Source organism: Populus trichocarpa, chromosome 1 (genome assembly GCF_000002775.5).
Source record: "Populus trichocarpa isolate Nisqually-1 chromosome 1, P.trichocarpa_v4.1, whole genome shotgun sequence".
In the NCBI taxonomy this organism is placed as follows: Eukaryota; Viridiplantae; Streptophyta; class Magnoliopsida; order Malpighiales; family Salicaceae; genus Populus; species Populus trichocarpa.
Genome location: NC_037285.2, coordinates 30,178,432 through 30,200,083, shown reverse-complemented (window position 1 = coordinate 30,200,083; position 21,652 = coordinate 30,178,432). Strand labels below are relative to the sequence as shown.

The following is a 21,652-nucleotide window of genomic DNA, read 5'->3' as shown; positions in this document are numbered from 1 at the left end:
GATTAAGATAAACGCATAAAAAAATTAAAACAAATTACGAAATTCAAATCTCAACTAATTTAATATTAAATAAAAAAATAAAAAAAATCTTAAAAACCACTTGAAGTAGTTCAAGTTAGCTAACCAAACTCATGATCCGAGTCATGAGGTTGGGAAAACCTCATATAAAGTAGACCGAAATAAATTATGAAGTCTAACTCCCAATCAACCTAATATTGAAAGATAAAATTTAAAAAAAAAACAACAAAAAACCCTGAGATAATCGGGGCTAACCTGCAACCTAAGTCATGAAACCGTAATATTCTCATAAAAAGCAAATAAAAAAAATATAAAGCATAATTTTCAATCAACTCAGTGTTGAAGGATTGAATTAGAAAAAAATAAAAATAAAAAACAAAAATATATCATGAGTCAACTTAAGTTAACCTGTCAAACCCGAATAATGAGACTAAGATAATTCTATACAAAAAAAAATTAAAATTAATTTTTTAATCAACTCAATATTAAAAGATGAATTTAAAAAAAAATCAATTAAAAAAAACCTAAAAATACTCTGACCAACCTGACTAAATAATGAAAAAACAAATAATTAATTTTAATTAATTTTCATTAATATAATCAAACAATGACAAAAATAAACGGAAGCTTTCAAACCATTCATTAACATTTTATTATTTTTTACACTATATTTTTCATATAAATTATTTTCCACGTTTTACATGAATTAACCTTCAAACCATGATTTTGAGCAAAAACAGTCCCTTCTGTTAAAAAAGAAAAAAACCCATCAACAATTAGAGCAAAAAAAAAATAGTTACAGGGAACCGCCACGCGGCATCTATTTGGAGCAGTTGCGGGAACAATCCCTTCACTTTTACCGTCACTTGACTGTAATCTCAATCCTCTGGACCGAGCCGTCATGGACTCAGAGTCGCTGGATACCTTTCTTGTCTCTCTCAGCAACCAACTCTTTCAAACATCCATCCATGCCTTGTAGCTGAAAAAATATGTCTAATCTTTAACTCACAGCTATGTCATTTACTGTCGCTCACACCTCATCTCTCTCTCCTTTCTCTCCTAAAACACACCAAAACCCTCGCACTTTCCCTTCTCATTCAAAACTTATTCTCCATTTTCACTCTTCTAAATCACCTAATTCTCTTCTTCAAGCTTCAAGAAGAACCTCCAATTTAGATGGTCCTCGAAATTGGAGCAGGTCGATCAACTCTGATTTCGCCGATGATCACGAGGACGGCGGTGATGATGATGAAGCAGAGGAGGAGGATAGGAGTTTGGATCTGCTAGTTAGGTTTATTTCAAATGTGTTCAAGAAGGTATCGAAACGTGCTAGAAAGGCCGTCCGATCGGTTTTGCCTGTTCCTATATCTACTAAATTGGTAATCACTGTTAACCGGTCCTGTTCTTGAATTAGTTGATGAAAATGAAGGGGAGTTGTTTTTTCTTTATTGGATTAACCGGTCCTGTTCCTATATTTACTAATTTGCGCGTTTTGTGGATTTTTTAGGTGGAGTTTTCGGTGAATGGAGTTTTATTGCTGGCGTTTTTGTGGGTTCTGAAAGCTTTCCTTGAGGTAATGCTAATTTTAGATCATTTACTATTATTATTTTTTAATTTATCAACGTTACTTGTTGGCGTGGTTTTCAATTCCAATTGGTATAATCGCTGATTTTAAGTTTTAATTAATGCCATATATGTACAGCTCATCAAATATCTAACCTGATATTTGATTTGGAGCATGCCTTTGTTATTAACTTTAGAGCAACCAAATGCTTATTGAAAACATTATAATGGTGAACTTCAGTTGTTGTTGTCCTGTCAGAATCTGTAATTAGTTTCTTATGCTATTAAGTACAGTATTTGCTCCAGTGTGTGTTTAGAGTAAGCTTTGTAGAATCTAATGTGAAGATTTAAGTGCAATGATGAAGCTGAATATATGTTGAATGTGAGTTGGAAACATGGAGGGATACCTTGGAGTCAAGAGTATTCTTCTTGTAGGATTGGGTAGTTGGAGTCAACCATTCATGGAGTAAAATGCCTAGATTAACTGGCTCAACGATCACAAGGGGCAGATCATGGATTTTATCTCCTATGCATCACAACAAAAGGGAGAGATAGCAATGCATAAGGTTTTTAGAAAAAGTTATTTGTTTTTTCAGTTATTTTATTTTTTCCTATTAAGTTTAGGAAGTTAAATATTTTGCGCAATAATTTTATTTTTCCTAGTTTATTTGGTACTTTTATTGGTTTTCCTTTATTTTCAGGTTTCCTAGTTTGTTTAGGTGTTAGCTTTTGGGTTTATTTAAGGAGTTGTCTCTTAAAGAGGTAGACTACTTGAAAGACATTCAGTAATAAGATTATAAATTAGGATTTTGTATGACAATTCTATTCGGTTTCAATTCTGTCTTTCCAGCTTGCTGTCTTTTTTTTGTGTTTCTGTCCGTGTCAGATAGCCAAAGTCATTGACCCAAGTGTTGCCAGAATCATGCTCAACAGGCACATATCCGCCCAATAATGTTGGTTATAACATCCTTTGGATATTAATGATAAACGATCTTTCAGTTTGAGTTCCGAGTAGAATGATTCAATTGTTTGTTATTCTACTTCAGTGTGCATGTCCTTTGCAGTTGTGTATGTCCTGGATATATTTATTCCCAAAATCATTGAAAATGGATTAGTTGAATTGTTGAAATCGCCCAATATTTATAGTTATTGGTGTTTCTCTCACTCTACGCCATTGGATGTTTGCTGTTCTATTTCCTGATAATGCATGCCCTTCTGGCATATAGTTGCTTATGTTGGTGCAACTTCTTGAACTAATCTGAACCAAGCATGAGGTTTTGAAAGTTTGAATTGTGAAGGAACCAATAGTTTCTACCATCATTATTGAATTATGCTTTAAAATGAATCTCGATGATTAATCAAGCAAAGTACCACAATTAATGGCTTGGGTTAATGTTGAGTATGGTCAGTTAGACTTAACCAGTCCAGCCTTGAGTTCATGTACATGCAAATATTGCTGTAAGTAAACTGTGTCATAATATTCTGTGATAGATACAGCAGTGCTGATTTGTGAGCCTTGTGGGCATTCATTTCCAAGTTCTAGTTGTGGATGATTGCAGCTCCCCTGCCTTCCTCTCCGAAACAATCGGTAGTCTCTGCAAATGCAACCATGCTGGTTGGAATCATTGAATTGGACTTTATAAAATTTAAGATGGACTAGTGCCTGGATAGTTGTTGTATCATGTCATTCACCTCTCTGTGTTGGTGTTTGAAATGCAGGTGGTTTGCACCCTTGGAAGCATGGTGTTTGTAAGTATCTTACTTATACGAGGTATATGGTCTGGGGTAACCTATTTGCAAGAAAGGCGTAATCTTAGAATAAATGAACTTGATGATGACCATCGTGCATGGACTGGCACACAGCCAGCAGCTTAATTTTTTGTTCTTAGAGTTGGAAATGCACTTGTATTTTTCCCATTCATCAAGAATAAAAGCATCCTTGTAATCGAACTTCCCAAATCAAGGACGATGAAAAGCTTTCATCTGAAGGTTTCAGACATCAAAATAACCATTGCTGCAGTGGAAATAATCTACTCTTGTGAGGACGGCTTCCTCCATATAGACCCAGAATCCAGATCAGTGTATCCGTGTAGATACTGGTAGAGCACTAGAAAACAACTAAAGAAAGAGATTGAATATGAATGTAAGGGGCAATCACCCCTTTTACATGTGTCACAATGTAAACGCTAGCATGTGCTGATTAATATAAATGATAAAATATTTGAGTTATTGGTGAGGTAGCAAAAAATTCAGAGAAATGTTTATATATTAAAAAATAATTTAATAATCTCTTGATTTTAATAATTTGATTTATGCTTAATTAAGTGACTGAAAGTCAAGATGATTAATGATTGATATTTGTAAACGGTGATTAATGATTGATGTTTGTAAACGGTTTTTTTTGGTAGATTTAAAGACTATAAGATGCTTAATTAAGTATGTTTTTAGAGAAAGTTCAATAATATTTTAGAGAGAGTTTTAAGAATATGTATTTAATAGAGAATAAAGATTGAGAATCCTTTACCTGGATGGTTCAAGGGCTATATATAACTTCTGAACCTGAAACTTGTCGTGTTGCTTGAATGAAGTAGTTTAAATATTTTTTTTCTTGATAGTATTAATGAAAAATAAATATTACTTAGACAATATTAATGTTGATAGAAATATGGTTGTTTCTTAGAAGACCTTTATATATTATCTCTTATATAACAATATTCATTTGATGAAAATAAAATCCTTAAAGGACTTTTATATACCTAGAGGTGTAGGGAGAGTAAGATCCAAAATATATTGGGTCAGTAAAAAGGTCTTTTATGGTAGATAGAGAACTCTCATATGATGAGCTCTTCTTCGAGGTTGAATTTATAGGGTTGAGCTTTTTTTCCAAGCCAAATTTATGACATTGGGCTCTTCTTTTAGGTTAAGCCTATGAAAACTAAGTTATTCCCAAGGTTGAGCCCATAAGGTTGGAGCTCTTTCCAAGGTTGAGCCTATAGAGGTTAGGCTCTTCTTCAAAGCTGAGCTTATGAGGACTGGACTCTTTCTTAAAGCTTAGCTTATATGAGTTAGACTCGAGTATGTTGTCTGAAACCATGAGTTTTTGGGCTTTCAAGGGTTTTTTTGGCAGGTTAAATTTGAATTTATCAATAGCCTCTCAAATTTTTGTGATATTTAAACGTAAAAACTTTGTAAAAATACTCGGTATAATGAGTTTGTCGAATTTTCTTTGTATGAGAAAAGGGATGGAAGCCTCGAACAATATACCAGAGAGCTCGTGTGTAGGGGCATATATCATGGTTAAGAAATAATTTTTCAACAAGTAGAGGGGAACTATAATAGAACCCATACCAAGAGATTTTTTCTAATAAAGGAGAAACCCATGAAGGAGGAACCTGTACTTAGAAATATTTCTAAAAGGCGGAGAGGACGGGTCCATATCGTCGTATATATTTTAAAAAAATTCTAATGGGCAGAGGAAACGGATCCATGTCGATGCCTATATTTAGAAAAATTTCTAATTGGAGGAGGGAAACCCAATGAGAAAACCTCTGTTGACGCCCATACTTGGAAAAACTTATAAGGGTAAAGGGGATGGACCCATGTTGATGCCTGTACTTATAAAAATTTCTAAGGGGCGAAGGGAAACCCAATGAGGGTAATGCTATTTCACTAGGGAGACTTTTGGTCCATCCCTTGGAGAGTGACTCAGAGGAACCCATATTGACACTCGTACTTGGAGGAATTTATAAAGGGTAGAGGTGACAGATCCATGTTTACGCCCATAATTAGAAAAAATTTTAATGGGTGGAGGAGATATAAGGGAAACCCAAAAAGGGTAATGCTATTGCACCGAGGAGACCTTTGGTCTATCTATTGGAGAATGGTTAGGGGAACCCGTGTCGACTCTCATACTTAGAAAAAATTCTAAGGGGTGGAGGTAAACCTAAAGAAGGTGATGCTATTGCACTGGGGAGACCTCTAGTCCATCTCTTAGAGAGTGGCTTAGGGGAACCAATATCGACACCTATACTTGGTAAAATCTCTAAGTGATGGAGAGGACAAACTCATATTTACTCCCATACTTAGAAAAATTTATAAGGGTTAGAGGGGATAGACTTATAGAGATTTGTGCAATCGTACTATGGAGATTTTGGATACATCTATTCCATTGAGAGTTATGCAATCACACTAGAGAGGCTTCAGATCCATCTATTTTAAAGAGAGTTATGTTATTGTACTAGGAAGGTTTCAGATCCATCCCTTTTAAAAAGAGTTATGCTATTGCACTAGGGAGGTTTTAGATTCATCCCTTCCAAGAAAAGTTGTGCAATCACACTATGGTGGTTAAATTAATCTCTTTCAAGGTAAATTGTGCAATCGCACTAGGAAGACCATGGTGACTCATTTCGAGATAAATTGTATAATCGCACTAAGAAGACTAAGTCAATCCCATCCTCGGAAGGTTGTGGGGCTATTGCCCAAGTCGATCCCTTTCTACTATTTATTTAAGAGTTGCTAAGTTTTGATGGAGCAGATGTGCCAACAATTATAGGGAGGTCCGTGACATGTCCCATTTTAGAAGTGTCTTGATTATCTGTTTTTGATGGTGATTAAAGATGTCAATAAACCACTTTTGGAAGAGCATTCAATGATTTTTTTTTTATCAAGTTTCCACAAACGACGTCAATTGATGAAGAGAGTGTTTGGGAATGCAGTGCAAACGGCGTTCCCAAAAATTTTGAAATTGTTTTTTGCTTAAAATAATTTTTTTTATATTTTCAGATCGTTTTGATGTGCTGATATCAAAAATAATTTTAAAAAATAAAAAAACTTCATTTTGATGCATCTCTAAGTGAAAAGCACTTTAAACAGTCACCGTTACCACAATCCCAAACATGCCCAAAGTTCTAAAAAATCAAAGTAGCTTAAGAACAAAGCTTATATGTTGGATAATCGGTTAATCTCCTGGTTCTAACAATATGATCAATTCTCCCTGGTCAATGTGGCTGTTGCTTAATATTTGCAAAATATCACCTTTGATAGATTTGAGGACTCTCAAATGTTTTAATAGGTATCTTTTTAGAGAGTGAAATGATATTTTAGATAGAGATGCTATGAAAATATACATGCAAAAAAAAAAAAAAAATAGAGATGGTAAACCCTTTACCTAAGTGGTTTAATAAAGAATAAATAGCCTTGAACCTTGTCATGTTGCTTGAATGGAGGGGTTGAAATGTTATTTTCTTCTCATAGCATTAATGAAAGATAAATACCCCATATACAACATTAATGTTGATGAAAATATGGTAGGTCTTAAATAACTTTATACACCCAAGGGTGTGGGAGAATATGATTTAAATTGTATTGGGTCAGTAAAAAGATCCTTTATGATAAATAAAGAATTTTTAGATGCTAAGCTTTTCTACAGGGTTGAACCCGTTATGGCTAAACTCTTCGCTAAAGCTAATTCTATTGGGGTTGAACTCTTTTCTAAGGTTAAGCTAATGACGTTGATATCTTTTTTTTTTAACTGAGTTCATGAGGGCTGAACTCTTCTCCAAGACAGAGCCCATGAGGGCTTGGGCTTGTCCCAAACATGTTGCCTTAGCCCGTGTATCTTTGGGCATTCGAGAGGGTTTTTTAAGACTATTAAATTTTAATTTATCAGTTATAAAAGTTATAAAAACCGAAGCACCATGATTGATGTTTTGCATTTGCTAGAGTTGATTCTAAATAGTTGGCAGATCCACTGTCGTCACCATCAGAATGGAGTGCAAATTCAATGTCTTTTATATATATAAAAACTTGTTGGGCATGCAAATCCAATGGATAGAACTCAGAATGCCAGGATTCAATTGCTTGCATGAGATGGTGCTACCATTGGATTGGCTTTAATTTAGTTCCATTTGTTTTGCAACATTTTTTATTCTAATATCAGACAACAAAATTTGGGCATTCATGGTAAAATGGGTTTAATTTTCCTCCTCCTCCTTTTTTTTTTCTTTCTAAGTAATATTTTGAAAATGCACCAAAAATAAAAAGACAGCGCATTGGTCCCCTAAATATGGACCGGAAAAAGCCACTTACAGGTCACAGCCGAACAGGCCCAGGTAAGGTCCACTCACGTCCAGGCTGATCCACCCTTCCTGCCTTCCTCCCTTCCTTCCAATTGAATCAAAGTCTAGCCTCGAGCGGCAAGATTTGAAAATATAATTGAAAGGGACGTAAAACCTAACTATAGTTAATACATAAACAATGAAAATACACCACGTCAGCAATCATTGCCGTATGTTGCCCTTTCTTAACCAACCCCGGTTAAAAAATCCCCAAATGTCTGTCCTATAAATAACCATCACCCAAGTCCATCTCCTGCAAAATCTTCCCCAGAAGGCGTCTTGATAAACGCTTTCGTTCCAAATCTCCTTCTTTCTTCCATCGGATCTACTTTTGTTGTTTTCTTTCGTCTCTTAATCAGCGAAAATGAGAGAGTGCATTTCGATCCACATTGGTCAGGCTGGTATTCAGGTCGGAAATGCCTGCTGGGAACTCTACTGCCTGGAGCACGGCATCCAGGTATCTTTCGATAGATCTGTCAATTCTGGTTTCATATCTTCCAACATTCTGTAGATCTTATACTTTATACATTTACACATTTGGTTTTGTGCTTAAATCTCGAGTTTTATATGTGTTTTTGCTTGGATTTGCGGATTGTTTTTTGGTTTTAGTTAGATCAAAACTTCACCTGATGTGAAAATATTTTTTCGATTTTTGGGTTTGTTTGCTTGGTTTCCATTGGATCTGTGAGTTTTTGTTCTCATTTTGGTCATATTTGTTTATCATTGCTTTCAAATTTGTTTAATATCTCTAGATCTAAGTTTAGTTCTTATAGTGTATCGATCTTTCTTAGATCTAAATGTATATCTTTGCAAACGAATGCTTGAATCGCAAAGTCTTATTTTTGAATATTTTGTATATTCCACTAAATATTATCAGAATATGAATAGTTTTTTTTTTGTATTTATTATTGATATGAGTTGCTGATAAATGTCTGTGCGTTACTTCTGTAGCCTGATGGCCAGATGCCAGGTGACAAGACTGTTGGTGGTGGAGATGATGCCTTCAACACCTTTTTCAGTGAAACTGGTGCGGGGAAGCACGTCCCACGTGCCGTCTTTGTAGATCTTGAGCCCACTGTCATTGATGAAGTCAGAACCGGAACTTACCGCCAACTTTTCCACCCTGAACAACTCATCAGTGGCAAGGAAGATGCTGCCAACAATTTTGCCCGTGGACACTATACCAGTAAGTGTCCTCTGTTGTTTGTTCGTTTTCCTTTTTTCTATAGACTTGTGTGAGTTTATGATTCTGATGATTGTCTTTATTGTTTCAGTTGGCAAGGAAATTGTTGACCTGTGCTTGGACCGTATCAGAAAGCTTGCTGACAACTGCACTGGTCTGCAAGGTTTCCTTGTATTCAATGCTGTTGGTGGTGGTACTGGATCTGGTCTTGGATCCCTTCTCTTGGAGCGTTTGTCTGTTGACTATGGAAAGAAATCCAAGTTGGGTTTCACTGTCTATCCATCTCCTCAGGTTTCTACATCTGTTGTTGAGCCCTACAACAGTGTCCTTTCAACTCATTCCCTGTTGGAACACACTGATGTGGCTGTGCTTCTTGATAATGAAGCCATCTATGATATCTGCAAGCGCTCTCTTGACATTGAACGACCCACCTACACCAACCTCAATAGACTCGTCTCTCAGGTATATCATATACTCGTGCTTGGTATGCTTTTGTGGATTTATTGATGCTCGGAATGTAATTGTATGTATCAATAATAATGCGAGGTGTAATGGTTTACATGGTCTTGATATCGAATCAAGTTCAAATAGGAAACCTCAATTCTGTAGTTGTCGCAAATTTGAAGATGGTACTGAACTGACCTTTTTGAATGGCAATTGCAGGTCATTTCCTCCCTGACTGCTTCTCTGAGGTTTGATGGTGCTTTGAATGTGGATGTCACTGAATTCCAGACCAACTTGGTTCCCTACCCTAGAATCCACTTCATGCTTTCCTCCTATGCACCCGTTATCTCTGCTGAGAAAGCCTACCACGAACAACTCTCTGTTGCTGAAATCACCAACAGCGCCTTTGAACCTGCATCTATGATGGCGAAGTGTGATCCTCGCCATGGCAAGTACATGGCCTGCTGCCTGATGTACCGTGGTGATGTGGTGCCTAAAGACGTTAATGCTGCAGTTGCTACCATCAAGACCAAGCGTACGATTCAGTTTGTTGACTGGTGCCCCACTGGATTCAAGTGCGGTATCAACTACCAGCCACCCACAGTTGTTCCTGGTGGTGATCTTGCCAAGGTCCAGAGGGCTGTGTGCATGATCTCCAACTCCACCAGTGTTGCTGAGGTGTTCTCTCGCATTGACCACAAATTTGACCTCATGTATTCCAAGCGCGCTTTCGTGCACTGGTATGTTGGTGAGGGTATGGAGGAAGGTGAGTTCTCCGAGGCTCGCGAGGATCTTGCTGCACTCGAGAAGGATTATGAAGAGGTGGGTGCGGAATCAGCCGAGGGCGAGGATGAAGACGGCGAGGAGTACATGTGAGGTGCTCCGAAGGTGTCTAAGGAACCCTTTTATGTTAAAGCTACTGCGACTTGTTTCCTATTCTATTCTATATGGAATGTGATTTAGTGGATTGAGCATTTTTCAAACACTGTGGAACACAATTTATGTCTCTGAAGCATGAAAGATGGCGTTAGGAAAGCATACAATTAAAATAATGTTTTTCGGATTTCAGATTTGTTTGATTCTACATCTCATTTGAATTGATGATGCAACCAATTTTTTATTTTTATTTTTTCAGTTGAGAAACACAATTAATTACTCATTTCAGGTGACACAACTCCGTATAATTCATACGGGAGGGAAAAAGACTTTCTAAAGTAAAAATGTACGAAAATAAATATCATCAACATGAATTAAGATAACCAATGCTCATATATATAAATACATTCTGCTGCACGCACTTAAATTGCATGTTACATGCACGACAGGAATCTAATGGTTGCAAGTCATACCCCGAAATTCAAACACTGCTGCAGTGAGACCAATAACATCTTTCCTGTCATCCCAGCAAGCAACTGGAAATTGAGAATATTGTGACAGATGCTGGAGATCCAATTGTTGATAGCATATACAAAGATAAAGAATTAACCAGGGCAGACAGAATATGCTACAGAATCTATCAAGGATCTGGTTTTACATGAGCCTTTTTTGGTCGTTCATTTTAAACTAGGAGCTATTTGAGATATTCTTTCATCTTCCAGCAGTTCATATGGATCGATATGTTGTGGTGGCGAGGTTGGTGCATCGCTTCCGTCGTGGACGAAACTTGACCCAAAGCACTGTCCAGGAAAAGAGGAAACATATCAGCAGCTAGATTCCATGACGCACAAATAAGAGTATGTTTGTTTAAGAGATGCGCCGCGCTTGAAAAGCATGAAATTCATGCTTTCTGTGAGAAACACATTCTAAATTATGCGCAACCAATTCGATGTCAGGGACTATTTAGGTCTCTCTAGAGCATCAACAGCCAACATCAGATTTACTAAGCACAAAACAAAGAGATTAAGAGAAGCTAGCTGGGAACAGAAGTAAAGGTCCACATGAAGATTTACAAGGCTATATAAATGCCAAAATCTCAACCACCTTCAATTCAAACTCGAATCAAGCTTCCAAAGATATGGCCCCCCATATGGCTATAAAAGAATGTATGTGACATCATGCAGAAATAACGAGAAGCGGACTTGCAACTCAATAGAGAAAAAAATTATCCACTCATTTCCTTCTCTATAATTTTTCTGTTTTTTTTTTTCCCTCCAACCTAGTAATACAATGTTTCAAAATTGAAATAGAGGGTTAAAACAGCAGGCATCCAACTCAAAAAAAAAAAAAAAAAAGGTCAAAAAGTAATTGCTGCAGTATAAGATGCCTAATATTCTTAGCTATAGAGCAAACTACATGATTGTTAGATTTGATGTTATGCCACTAGTTTGCTGAGTCTTCCTCAACAACATGTCATGAACCACATTTGAAGAAATATTTCATGTTATGCTACCTTTCTTGTTTGTGTATATAAACTGAGTCTGATCTCATGGCCAAGCGATTCCTATATATAATCATAATAATGGCAACTTGTAAAACAAGTATACATACACAGAGTCCAAACAGAAACACATTATATGACAGTAACCACTTTCAGATCTCAAATCTCAATACACCACATAACTTGATCACCTTCCACCAAAAAGCATATCTCAAATAGCTGAATAACATGTCAGTGCAGAAATAATGATAACGGAATTGGCACTGATCCACAGTACAATCTATTTTTAGAAAATAAAAACACCTTAACCTAATACAGCACCAGTTCGGACAAAGGAGCGCTGACTGAATTGGTAATGATCCGTGGTAACATATAACAGACAAAAGCGTGGCAGAAAGATAACTTACAGAGTAGAGAGCAGAAAAAGATGCAACAATTATGAGAATCAATGGCCAAAATCCCAAGAAGAAAGCTCCTCCAATTGTAAGCAGAAGTTTAGCCCGGGGAATTAATCCCTGGAACAGAGGAAAAATGTAAGCCCGTCTTAGCACACCTGAGCTTAGATGTGCAAGGAATAACCTTTACATATAGGTAAGGAAGTATACACACCAAATAATTCTCCCACGATTGTACCTCAAGTTTTGGCATGGCATAGTTAGTAGAACATTCAAGCAATTCTTTGACAAATAAGCAAATGGAAAAACAAACTTTGAGAAATAAACAAAGAGCAAAGAAACAAAATTAACCTCAAGTCCTTCACTATTAAGAGCCATTGACCTCTCCCTTTGATCAGACAGACCTTTATCAATTTCAGTTGATACTGAATTTCTTTTAGAGAAACCCCAGTCTTCCTCTCCAATTTTCATTTCATCTTCCACTCCATAATTGCCTCTATTGGTCTCTTCAAGCAATGAAGTCGGAGTCATACCCCTCCTCTTCAGTTCCTTCATAAACAATGACTCCGGTGGCTCTTCCCCTAAAAAAAATACAAAAACCCTCTTCACTAAGCAAACCCACAAACAAATAACATAAAATATTAACAAAAAGTTACTATCTTTTTAATATATAAGAACACAAAAAACCAATAAAGTTCGAAACTTCGACACGAGTATCAAAAACCGAACTTGCCATTTCTTTTATTATTGTCTTCTTCTCGGACTGAGCAAAAGACCTTAAACTTTTGCTGTTCCTCATAATATCTTCTTGAGCTGCCATAGAAAGTTCTCAACTTAAGAATTGTTTTCCTGGAATTTGATTTCCCAGGAAAGTTTTTTGACGGGAAAATGGAGAGTGGAGGGAGAGTTGATTTGATAAGCCATTCTGAGGTGGCGTTTGGCATCAAGAGAATGAGTCTATGAGTAATGAGAGCACTTTTCGAAGAGAGAAAATAAAATAAAATAAAATCAGAAGAAGTAAAGTTTTGTGTTTGTTTCTAGGGAAACGAAGGTACAGTGGTGAAGACAAGAGGTGGGTTTCGGTTGTCTTGTCTGTGTCAAACGAGTGGGCTTATTTTAGTGAGTAGATGTTATCTGGAACTAACGTGCGAAGAAGTGACGTGTCTGTTGGGTGGCTTTTGTGGCTAGGAAGTAGGGTGAAGCCCATGTTTTGTGGAATAGGAATGGCCACACAATTTACTCTCCACTTTCGATGAAGCAAGCCAAGAACAAAAAATAAGAAGGAATAATATATTAAAATGAAGGGTTTTCATTTACTGTTTAGAAACTTGAAGAACAAAGAGAAGGGATGAACTATGAAAATTATGATTTGTGAGCGTGTAAGAAAATGATTAAGTCAATTGTAAAAAGAAAAAAATGATCAAGTCAATAATTGTTTGGTTTTCACTCTTTTCTCTTCCAGTGCTTGATCCTTGACAGGATTCATTTCCCTACAAACATGAACTGAGGGTAAGCAGGACGCCATAGTATTTGACAGAAGGTTATTTTCCTCAGGTGTCACATGCTTATCTCATATGTACTACCGTATCTGATACAACCAAATATATAAGCAAGGAATCGGTAAAGATAAAGAGTCTGATCTACTACCGTATCTTATACACAACCAAATATAGTACAGGAAGGAATCTGATAAAGATAAAGAGTCTGATATTATCTGCAACAGTCATTACTCTGTTATTATCTTAGAGTATATATATATATAGACACACACACTCGAAGCTTTTTCCACCATGTACTTGTGGACATGAGTGGTGAGCTTACCTAGAGTTATTGCAACCTGAATTTAGGGTAAAATAAGTACAATATCTACTCATTTGTCTAGACTTGCTTCAAATGTCACCAAACATTTATCAGAAGAATCATGGCATGCAAGATTTTGGAGGCAACAGCTGAAACACTGAATTTTGTGTCTCTGGACTCATTCAAATTCCAAGCCTTGTGTGGTAAAGTTGATGCAAAACACTGGTTCGTTACTGATTTGCTTTATTAGTTCACAATCATGGAGTTGTTTCTCCTCCATGTAAATACATGAAGGATATGCTGAAGGTTCCATAGAAGTTACTTTTCATGTCTAAGAAATGCAGGAAAGTGACTGCTATTTTTTCAAAAAACTTTTCTCCTACGCTACTTTGAAAAAAAATCTCTAATCCAAATTCAAACAAAGTTTGAAACTTAATGAAGCTGAACTGTACATGTGATTGATTCTTGACAGGGAAAGAGAGGAAGTCAAACTTTCACGGAACTTTCTACATTGATAACCGAATGTCATACAGAGAGGAATAAATTCATAATTCACGTCTTTTACGCACAGGATTACACAAGTTATATTATATCTTTGTTATGTAGCGTAATTATTGGAGAATATGATTCATGTACACGCCAAGGAAGAGTTGGTTACTGATGATGAAAAAAAAAAGAAAAAGGAGAAGGATTCTTTCAATAAAAAAAAAAGTTTTTTTTTGTTTCCAGCCGCTTGAGCCTCCAGGCGGCTGGAAATGTTACAGCCGCTTGGCCTAGCCTAAGCAAAGTGGCTGGAATTTTCTAGTTAAAAATTCCACTTAAACATGGTGTTTACTTTGCCCTGCATAACCTTTTTTTCATGTACAAATTACTTTATACAAACTTGTTCCTCAAAGAATTTATAAGAGTTTGTCTACAGTCTACACACGCAGTGACTTAAACATGAGAGTTTCTTGTTCCTCGCTAACTAAAAAAATTATTTTTGTCATGACTTTCTTGTAGTTCATGTAGGACCATAGTCTGAAACCTAAATAAAACTTGCAAGTTTCAGTTACTGCCATCAAACAAGTAATTCCATAAAACTATTTATAGGCTAACTGGATGGATGGCTTTCAGAAACGTAGTTCCCAATAGCCTACAAATTAGCAGTGAATGGCGGGGCTATACATAAAGGAACCAATTCTGACTCACATTATAATGATTCACATGTACACAAATAGACGCCGAATATGGTTTGGATGATACGGACAGGACATGTATTGTTCACACCACTTCGTGGATTTCTTGTATTGTCTATTTTCGATTACCAAACTCAGTCTTGACAGCATATTTTTCTTGCAGAAAAAAGATCAAAATAAAGCCTTTGTGTTCACCCATGTTCTAAACAGTATTCAGAAAGGAGTAATTCTCCTAAACAATGGTCTTCACCTGGATTGATTGGAAAGTCGTTGAAGTTGCATGTGTCGGAGTTAAATCTGAGACCAGCAGAACAGCATCTCCCTCTTTTATCATCCCCTTTGTTCTTATCAGATCAATGGTTTTTGAGATGTTGGCTTCCATATCATCTGATAAATCAACAAGAAGTGGGATAACTCCCCACTGCAAATTCAAAGCCATCCGAGCATTATTGTCACTGGTAAACGCAAATATGGGAGGGTAGGGCCGGTTGCGAGATAAAAGTGATGCCATTTCACCATGCTTTGTGTACACAAAGATAGCGTCTACACCAAGGTTGTTAGCTGGAGAACAAAAAACACCGGCATAAATTCCAAATAGTCATGGCCTGGATATTTTGGAGTGATACATCAAAAGTTAATATCATGTGTGTGCTTATATGTCCAAAAGATAAGGAAAGACCACGCATTAATGATTGATGAAGTACATCTGTTAGCATATTTCACTGCACTTCTACAAAAACCCAAAGGGTTCCAATTGCTTACATATCTGGTATTTTTAGGGATGGCAGCACGTCGAGAACAACTAAAACACACATTTGGTCATCAATGAAACTACAACTACAAATCCCATGCCATCTCCAGTTAACCATCTTATGCATAGAGAATATGAAGCCGTTCGAAACCTCCAAGGCATTGCTCCAAGTTATAATTTGACTGAAAGATTTGTAAGGTGCTACACAAAAGCCTACTCAATACATCAATTGACTTTTGGCTCGGTATTGTCTAAGTTCGAATGATTATGTAATTTTGCAAGGAAAGCTATTGTTTCATCAATAGATTTCTACAGTTTATAGAGAATGTTGAGAGGATACTTTTTGTTGGAAAAAAAAAAGGCTGAAAATATATTTAGAGAAAAGGACTAGCATCTGTCATACCATCTATCCACTTGATGCTTCACAACAAAAGTACTAAAATGTAAGTGAAGGTTAAAGGAAAATCATACCCATTTGAACAGCACAATTGCATATTTCTTCAGCAATGCAATCAGACAACATATCGCCCAGCTGACTGTTATGAAGAGCACTCTGTCGGTTTTCCTCATGACTCCATAGTTCCATTCGACTGCTGACCATCTGCAAGACAGATAGAGCCTTCTGCCCATGTAATCCAATTGCTGATTCACCAGACAGCATCAGTGCATCTGCATACTGTCGAACTGCTTCAGACACATCTGCCACCTTATCAAATAAAAGAAGGCAGTAAGTTTAAGAAAATTTCAACAAGACTATATATTGTTTTTCTTTACAGAAAGAAATGCACGGGCCCTCTAGAACAAAACAGCTCCTTAGACAAGACAGTTTAATCTCATGAAGAAGTCTCAATCTGAATAACCCTACTGTTCCTCTCAATCCAATAATTCCACATTCAGATTAATGGGACAGCGATCCAAGTTCATGCCATGTCTAACAAAAAGCAGCTGCCATCATTCCATGAGATGCAATACTGGGAAGCCACACTGTATAATTCCAGACTACATCGAATGGAATTTCAAAGATCTCTCACGACCAAACAGTGAATTAAGGTCTTTTTTTTTCACTTCTTTATCTGATTTTGTCGATCCATATAGAAATTCTCTTTTTGTCCTCTAGTGTAGAGCTTTTAAACCGGTTGTGTAAGGTTTGCATTTTACGGCTTTCTATTCTCAAGAAAACACCTTGTAAAATAAAATGTTTAGATGTTTCTCTCTCCCTCCAGAAAAACAGTGTCCCCCTATGCTACTATCAAGATATTAAATTGCAATTACAACAGATGTTGTCATATAATACCTCAGCACGTGTTGGAGTTGGGCATTCGACCATTGATTCAAGAAGTTGAGAAGCAATAATTACTGGCTTGTTCAGCTGCCTACATAAACGAGTTACATCCTCTTGGACTGTTGGAATCAGTTCAAGTGGAACTTCAACTCCTAGGTCACCACGAGCCACCATGATTCCATCAGATGCCTCTACAATTTCTTCCAATTTCTGAAGAGACTCCAAGGTCTCAATCTTTGCCAGTACTCTTATTGATCTGTAAATGACAGCAATCTTCAAGTTTCATACTTCGTTTTCAAGAAGATACTAATAGAAGGGGAAAAACAATTATATATCTGTGGTTATCTAACTTTGTATAATGTAGGACATAGATTAAAACCATTTCACAAATATGGCAATGTAATATTAGCTACATCAAGGCTGATATAACTTTTAACGAGAAAGAAAAAAGAGGATGTTGGAAAAGAGGGGGCAGGGAGGAGAGTGGGGGGAGGATTCTGCACAAGCAAGGTTCAGATATGGTTTCAGAAACTATTTGTCAATCTGTAAAAGAAAACCTAAATAATTAGTCCAAGTCAAATACATTATATTATTGGAGACAAATGGAAAGAGGAAAGGAAATTTTTATGTGGGTAATTACATGAGATCTCAACCTGGTGAATGTGTTCTTACTTGGACGATTTGGCGGAGAGATAATTCTTCAGATTCTTGACAGAATTGGCATCATTTACAAAGGACAAGGCAATAAAATCAACACCTTCAGAAACTCCGAAATCAACATCTGCCCAATCCTGTAGGTTCAATGAGTATAGATGAGAAATTTATCAGAGCATGAAACCAAGATTTCATCTATGTAAGTCTGATTAAGTTTGAAATCTAATGAATTTGAGGAAGTGATGCTACTTGCTCGCCAAATTCCATCAAGGAAAGTATGTGATGATTTTTGTTAAGGGACAATAAGGATTATAATGTGGAGAGCCTATCCTTCTATTTTCCTTTCAGTGAATCTATGAACTTCATCATATAGGTCCCTGGAAAGTGATATGCTAGGTTTTCTGTAGTGCTAAGTATGCAAGTTGCAGAATCGCAATTTTGATCTAGTGTTTCAGACTTGAACAATCTAATGTACACTGTAAAGGTACTGAATTTCTTGGATTTTGAGACATGCAAGCAAAACAGGTAGCAGACTGCGAAAGTTGAAATAGCTGATGCGAAAGTTGAAATAGTGTAGTCAATATAAGCTGTTGAGAGAGGAGAATAAAACCTTTATTGATAGAGTTGGAAGACCGTGATAGGAAAGCTTCCCATCCCTCCAGAAGCTTAACTTGGCTCGAGGAAGGAATAGACCAGGATCCGTGCACTTGCAACGCAAATCATTCCCCATCCTTTCAACGACTTCAAACTTCGCCATTCCACCATCAATAACCAGTTCATCACCCACCATGATGCCTGCCGATTATTCAATTCTATTGAGATAAATTGAAATAAAGCAATGGTATCATTTTGTAATTTCTTATAAAACATAAAAAAATAAAATAAAGGATAAGTGACCCAGTGAACAAGAAAATAAATTCACCACCTTCAGAGAAGCCTTCGTAGTTGGCTTGCACAGTGAATGGACGAGAACCCTCGAATTTTGTAGCTGTAAATACCCACACTGAACCTTCCTGGTGCCCAAGTAAAAACAAAAATCCATCGATTACAACAAATTCATTTCAACAAATTATTATTATAATCCAAGATTAGAAATAGTCTATAGTCATGTTTCTCCATAATTAAAGGGAAACTACATACTGGGTTCTAGTGACGCTGCATTCTACTCATAATTCTCCTGAAGTAACAGCTACTAGAAAAATGTCCACACCACTCCAATAACATGGAAAAGAGAGAGAGAGAAATAAACAATGCGATTCTAATTAGATACCTCTGCTTTGATAGAGGAAGGAGCTCCATGATCCACTACATGAATCAGGCTGCCTTCAGTATCAATCATAACCGAAACAAAAAAACCTTTCTCCTCATTCAACTTCTTGATTTTCCTAATAACATCACGGTGCCACTCTCTTGTGTTATGGCACATATTAAGCCTAGCCACATTCATCCCTCCCATTGCCAATCTCTCCAAATCCTCCAAAGAACAACAAGCAGGGCCTATGGTACACACTAACTTTGTCTTCCTTACCCCCAAGAACCCTTTTTCTCTCAACTCTCTCTCTGCCACCACATCAAACCCCAGATCCAAGTTCACCTCATAACTCTTCAAACCCTTTAAACCAGCTTCTGCCGATGCTTTTACTGCGATCTTGTCTTCACTTTTCAGCTTCCTTTCATTGCAAGAAATTACCCCACCAGATATACCCACTGATTTTCCTAGAACCTTTTTGTTCGAATCAAAAGTTGGGCTCTTTGCAAAGACCTTTTGAAGCATTGAATCACTAGAAACTGCCATGGCTTATTTTGAGTAAATGAAAAACAAAGTTTAGTTTTTTGGAACAAGATTCAATTTTGAAAGTCAAAGATTAAAACTTTAGGACAGGTACATTAACACCGACCCTTCGCACGGGAAAGTGACGGGGACAGGGTGTGCACAATATTTTTTTTTTTAAATCAACAAACTAGCATTAAAAACAAAGCAGCACAATCGAACTAGTTTTCATTTGCGAGTTTTTAAAAAATAACAAGAGAAAACTAGAGTATTTAAACAAGCAATAAGTAGGAAATGTGATTTTTTTAAAATAGCATTCCAATTTTTAATTTAGTGTAGAGTTCTTTTTTAAAAAAACTGCAGTTATCATTCATGGTTTTTTAAAATCTTTTATGGATGTGCTATTATAAAAAAAATAATAATAATAATTCTGGCAGTGCTATTTCTCAAACTCCTATGTTAGTCTGGAAAAACCACTTGAACTATAATAGCTAACAAATATGTTTTCCATCCATGACATTTTTCTCTTCAAACGACTCTTTATTTTAGCTCTGTAAACAATACACATTATATATAACACTCCTCAATTAGTGTGGAAGTGATTGTAGCAATGTTGGTCGTGGAAAATGGAAAGAGTGGAGGGTTGATTAGAGGTTGCGATTTGGCTGATGTTGGGGTGGTTTTGTGTCGGTGTGAAGATGACAGTAGCAATACATTGTGGGACTGTGCTGGGACGAGTTAGAGCTACTTACGCTGGATTTTTTTTTTTATTATTATTAATGTGCATGTTGGAGTTAATTTACATACACTTTGATTAATTTTACGAGTCCTAAAATTAGTACTTGTATAAACTTTCAATGACTTTAAAAAAACTCGAGCTCGTGATTATTAAAAAATAAATTTAAAACCTGACCAATTAAATTATCTCTCGAGTTAATTCACCTGGATTCTTGAGTTTGATTCTTGAGTTGATAATTTTTGACTGGTTTAATGGCTAGGCACTATAATTAATCTCTTACATGGATTCCTCAATCAATAGTATCTTGGTGCTTTTTTTTTAATAAAGCAATTTAAACTATCTGAATATCTTAATTTCTTCAAAAAAATTTTTATAAAAGTAATGCCTTTTTTTGAAAAAAATTTAGGTTTGGTTTCTTTATGGATTCATTTGGTTTTGCTTACTTGTTTTTTTTTTTTATTATTCTTCATGAAATATAGGGGTGATGTAGAGAGTAAATGAAAATGCAAGTGTTCATTTATTTTTTTTTCCCATCCTGTTAGATATTATAATACAATTATTTTTTAAAATATTTTTTATTTTTTAAAATTTATTTTTAACTTCAATACATCAAAACATCTAAAAATATAAAAAAATTAATTTATAACAAAGAAAAAACAAAACAAAATATAAATATAAATATTTTAAAAAAACTTTTGAAATGTAAAAAAAAAAAAATAATTTATTTAGTGTTAGAAGCTCCTAAGCTATTGTTGTTGATGCGATGGCTTTACTAGTTTTTCTCTTGTGCTAAAGTTCTTATTGAAGTTAGTAGTATCTATCACTTAATTGCTGCTTTGTACTTTCTAAATATTTTTATATAGCATATAGTCGTATAGACCTATAGACCTGGTAGTTTAATTTCATTCTCTTACATTCACTGTTGCTTTCTAAGTGGAAAGTAGTTCTTGCATCAGCTGCTAGCATTGGAGCATACATATTAGCAAAACATTGTTAGTCTTAATAAACTGTGCCAGCCTCCATAAATGTATCACTTTCAGAGGTGGAATCTTCGCGAGGGGCGAAGCTAGGATTATTTATTAGAAGGATTAAAATTAATATAATAAAATATAATGTTTTTTTAATTTATTATACATGAGTTATAAAAAAAAATATAAACATATAATGATCTTTGCACAAGGTAAGAGGTTTTGAGCAATATCAAATTGAATCAAAACGATGAAGTTAATTTTATCTTCATAATATATCCATCACTTTAATTTTATTGGTCTTTATACCTATCAAATATAAACATACAAAGTATATAAGAAACATTAGATAAAACGAAACATTAGATAAAACAAAACATTATTTATATTTGATAAACTTTGAAATAAAGCAA

The 21,652-nt window shown here is 35.8% G+C and overlaps 4 protein-coding genes across 5 annotated transcripts; 2 read left to right on the top strand and 2 right to left on the bottom strand.

Moving 5' to 3' along the window:
• The first annotated feature begins 866 nt into the window (after positions 1 to 866).
• Positions 867 to 3,810, top strand: LOC7478675 (protein SHORT HYPOCOTYL IN WHITE LIGHT 1). Its single transcript, XM_002298757.4, has 3 exons — positions 867 to 1,397; positions 1,526 to 1,591; positions 3,301 to 3,810. Exons 1-3 carry the CDS (start codon positions 1,032 to 1,034, stop codon positions 3,454 to 3,456), a joined length of 588 nt encoding a protein of 195 aa, XP_002298793.2. The 5' UTR covers positions 867 to 1,031; the 3' UTR covers positions 3,457 to 3,810.
• Positions 3,811 to 7,924: 4,114 nt separating this feature from the next.
• LOC7478676 (tubulin alpha chain) lies at positions 7,925 to 10,392 on the top strand. Its single transcript, XM_002298758.4, has 4 exons — positions 7,925 to 8,154; positions 8,649 to 8,883; positions 8,972 to 9,342; positions 9,544 to 10,392. Exons 1-4 carry the CDS (start codon positions 8,062 to 8,064, stop codon positions 10,198 to 10,200), a joined length of 1,356 nt encoding a protein of 451 aa, XP_002298794.2. The 5' UTR covers positions 7,925 to 8,061; the 3' UTR covers positions 10,201 to 10,392.
• A 182-nt stretch (positions 10,393 to 10,574) lies between these two features.
• Positions 10,575 to 13,203, bottom strand: LOC7470761 (uncharacterized). Of its 2 annotated transcripts, XM_002300250.4 has the most exons (5): positions 12,830 to 13,203; positions 12,448 to 12,677; positions 12,311 to 12,334; positions 12,109 to 12,216; positions 10,575 to 11,000 (listed from the first exon to the last, which is right to left on the bottom strand). In XM_002300250.4, the coding sequence occupies exons 1-5, from the start codon at positions 13,038 to 13,040 to the stop codon at positions 10,878 to 10,880; spliced, it is 696 nt and encodes a 231-aa protein (XP_002300286.2). In that variant the 5' UTR covers positions 13,041 to 13,203; the 3' UTR covers positions 10,575 to 10,877. The 2 variants fall into 2 exon arrangements, with proteins under 2 accessions (XP_002300286.2, XP_024449649.1); XM_024593881.2 differs by lacking the exon at positions 12,311 to 12,334 and having other exon boundaries at positions 12,830 to 13,201.
• A 1,861-nt stretch (positions 13,204 to 15,064) lies between these two features.
• Positions 15,065 to 19,992, bottom strand: LOC7470762 (pyruvate kinase isozyme A, chloroplastic). The gene is made up of 7 exons (XM_002300251.4): positions 19,032 to 19,992; positions 18,687 to 18,774; positions 18,372 to 18,556; positions 17,780 to 17,898; positions 17,120 to 17,363; positions 16,297 to 16,531; positions 15,065 to 15,635 (listed from the first exon to the last, which is right to left on the bottom strand). Exons 1-7 carry the CDS (start codon positions 19,554 to 19,556, stop codon positions 15,307 to 15,309), a joined length of 1,725 nt encoding a protein of 574 aa, XP_002300287.4. The 5' UTR covers positions 19,557 to 19,992; the 3' UTR covers positions 15,065 to 15,306.
• Positions 19,993 to 21,652: the final 1,660 nt, after the last annotated feature.

Coding starts and splice junctions, on each gene's coding strand:
- LOC7478675 (XM_002298757.4), top strand. CDS start 1,032: ATGTCATTTACTGTCGCTCACACCTCATCTCTCTCTCCTTTCTCTCCT. Junction 1,398..1,525: donor TTCCTATATCTACTAAATTG/GTAATCACTGTT, acceptor TGGATTTTTTAG/GTGGAGTTTTCGGTGAATGG. Junction 1,592..3,300: donor TTCTGAAAGCTTTCCTTGAG/GTAATGCTAATT, acceptor TTTGAAATGCAG/GTGGTTTGCACCCTTGGAAG.
- LOC7478676 (XM_002298758.4), top strand. CDS start 8,062: ATGAGAGAGTGCATTTCGATCCACATTGGTCAGGCTGGTATTCAGGTC. Junction 8,155..8,648: donor GCCTGGAGCACGGCATCCAG/GTATCTTTCGAT, acceptor TTACTTCTGTAG/CCTGATGGCCAGATGCCAGG. Junction 8,884..8,971: donor TGCCCGTGGACACTATACCA/GTAAGTGTCCTC, acceptor TTATTGTTTCAG/TTGGCAAGGAAATTGTTGAC.
- LOC7470761 (XM_002300250.4), bottom strand. CDS start 13,040: ATGCCAAACGCCACCTCAGAATGGCTTATCAAATCAACTCTCCCTCCA. Junction 12,335..12,447: donor TTAATAGTGAAGGACTTGAG/GTTAATTTTGTT, acceptor CCAAAACTTGAG/GTACAATCGTGGGAGAATTA. Junction 12,217..12,310: donor AATCGTGGGAGAATTATTTG/GTGTGTATACTT, acceptor CCTCTGTTCCAG/GGATTAATTCCCCGGGCTAA.
- LOC7470762 (XM_002300251.4), bottom strand. CDS start 19,556: ATGGCAGTTTCTAGTGATTCAATGCTTCAAAAGGTCTTTGCAAAGAGC. Junction 18,775..19,031: donor CTTCCTCTATCAAAGCAGAG/GTATCTAATTAG, acceptor CTTGGGCACCAG/GAAGGTTCAGTGTGGGTATT. Junction 16,532..17,119: donor CAACTCCAACACGTGCTGAG/GTATTATATGAC, acceptor TTATTTGATAAG/GTGGCAGATGTGTCTGAAGC.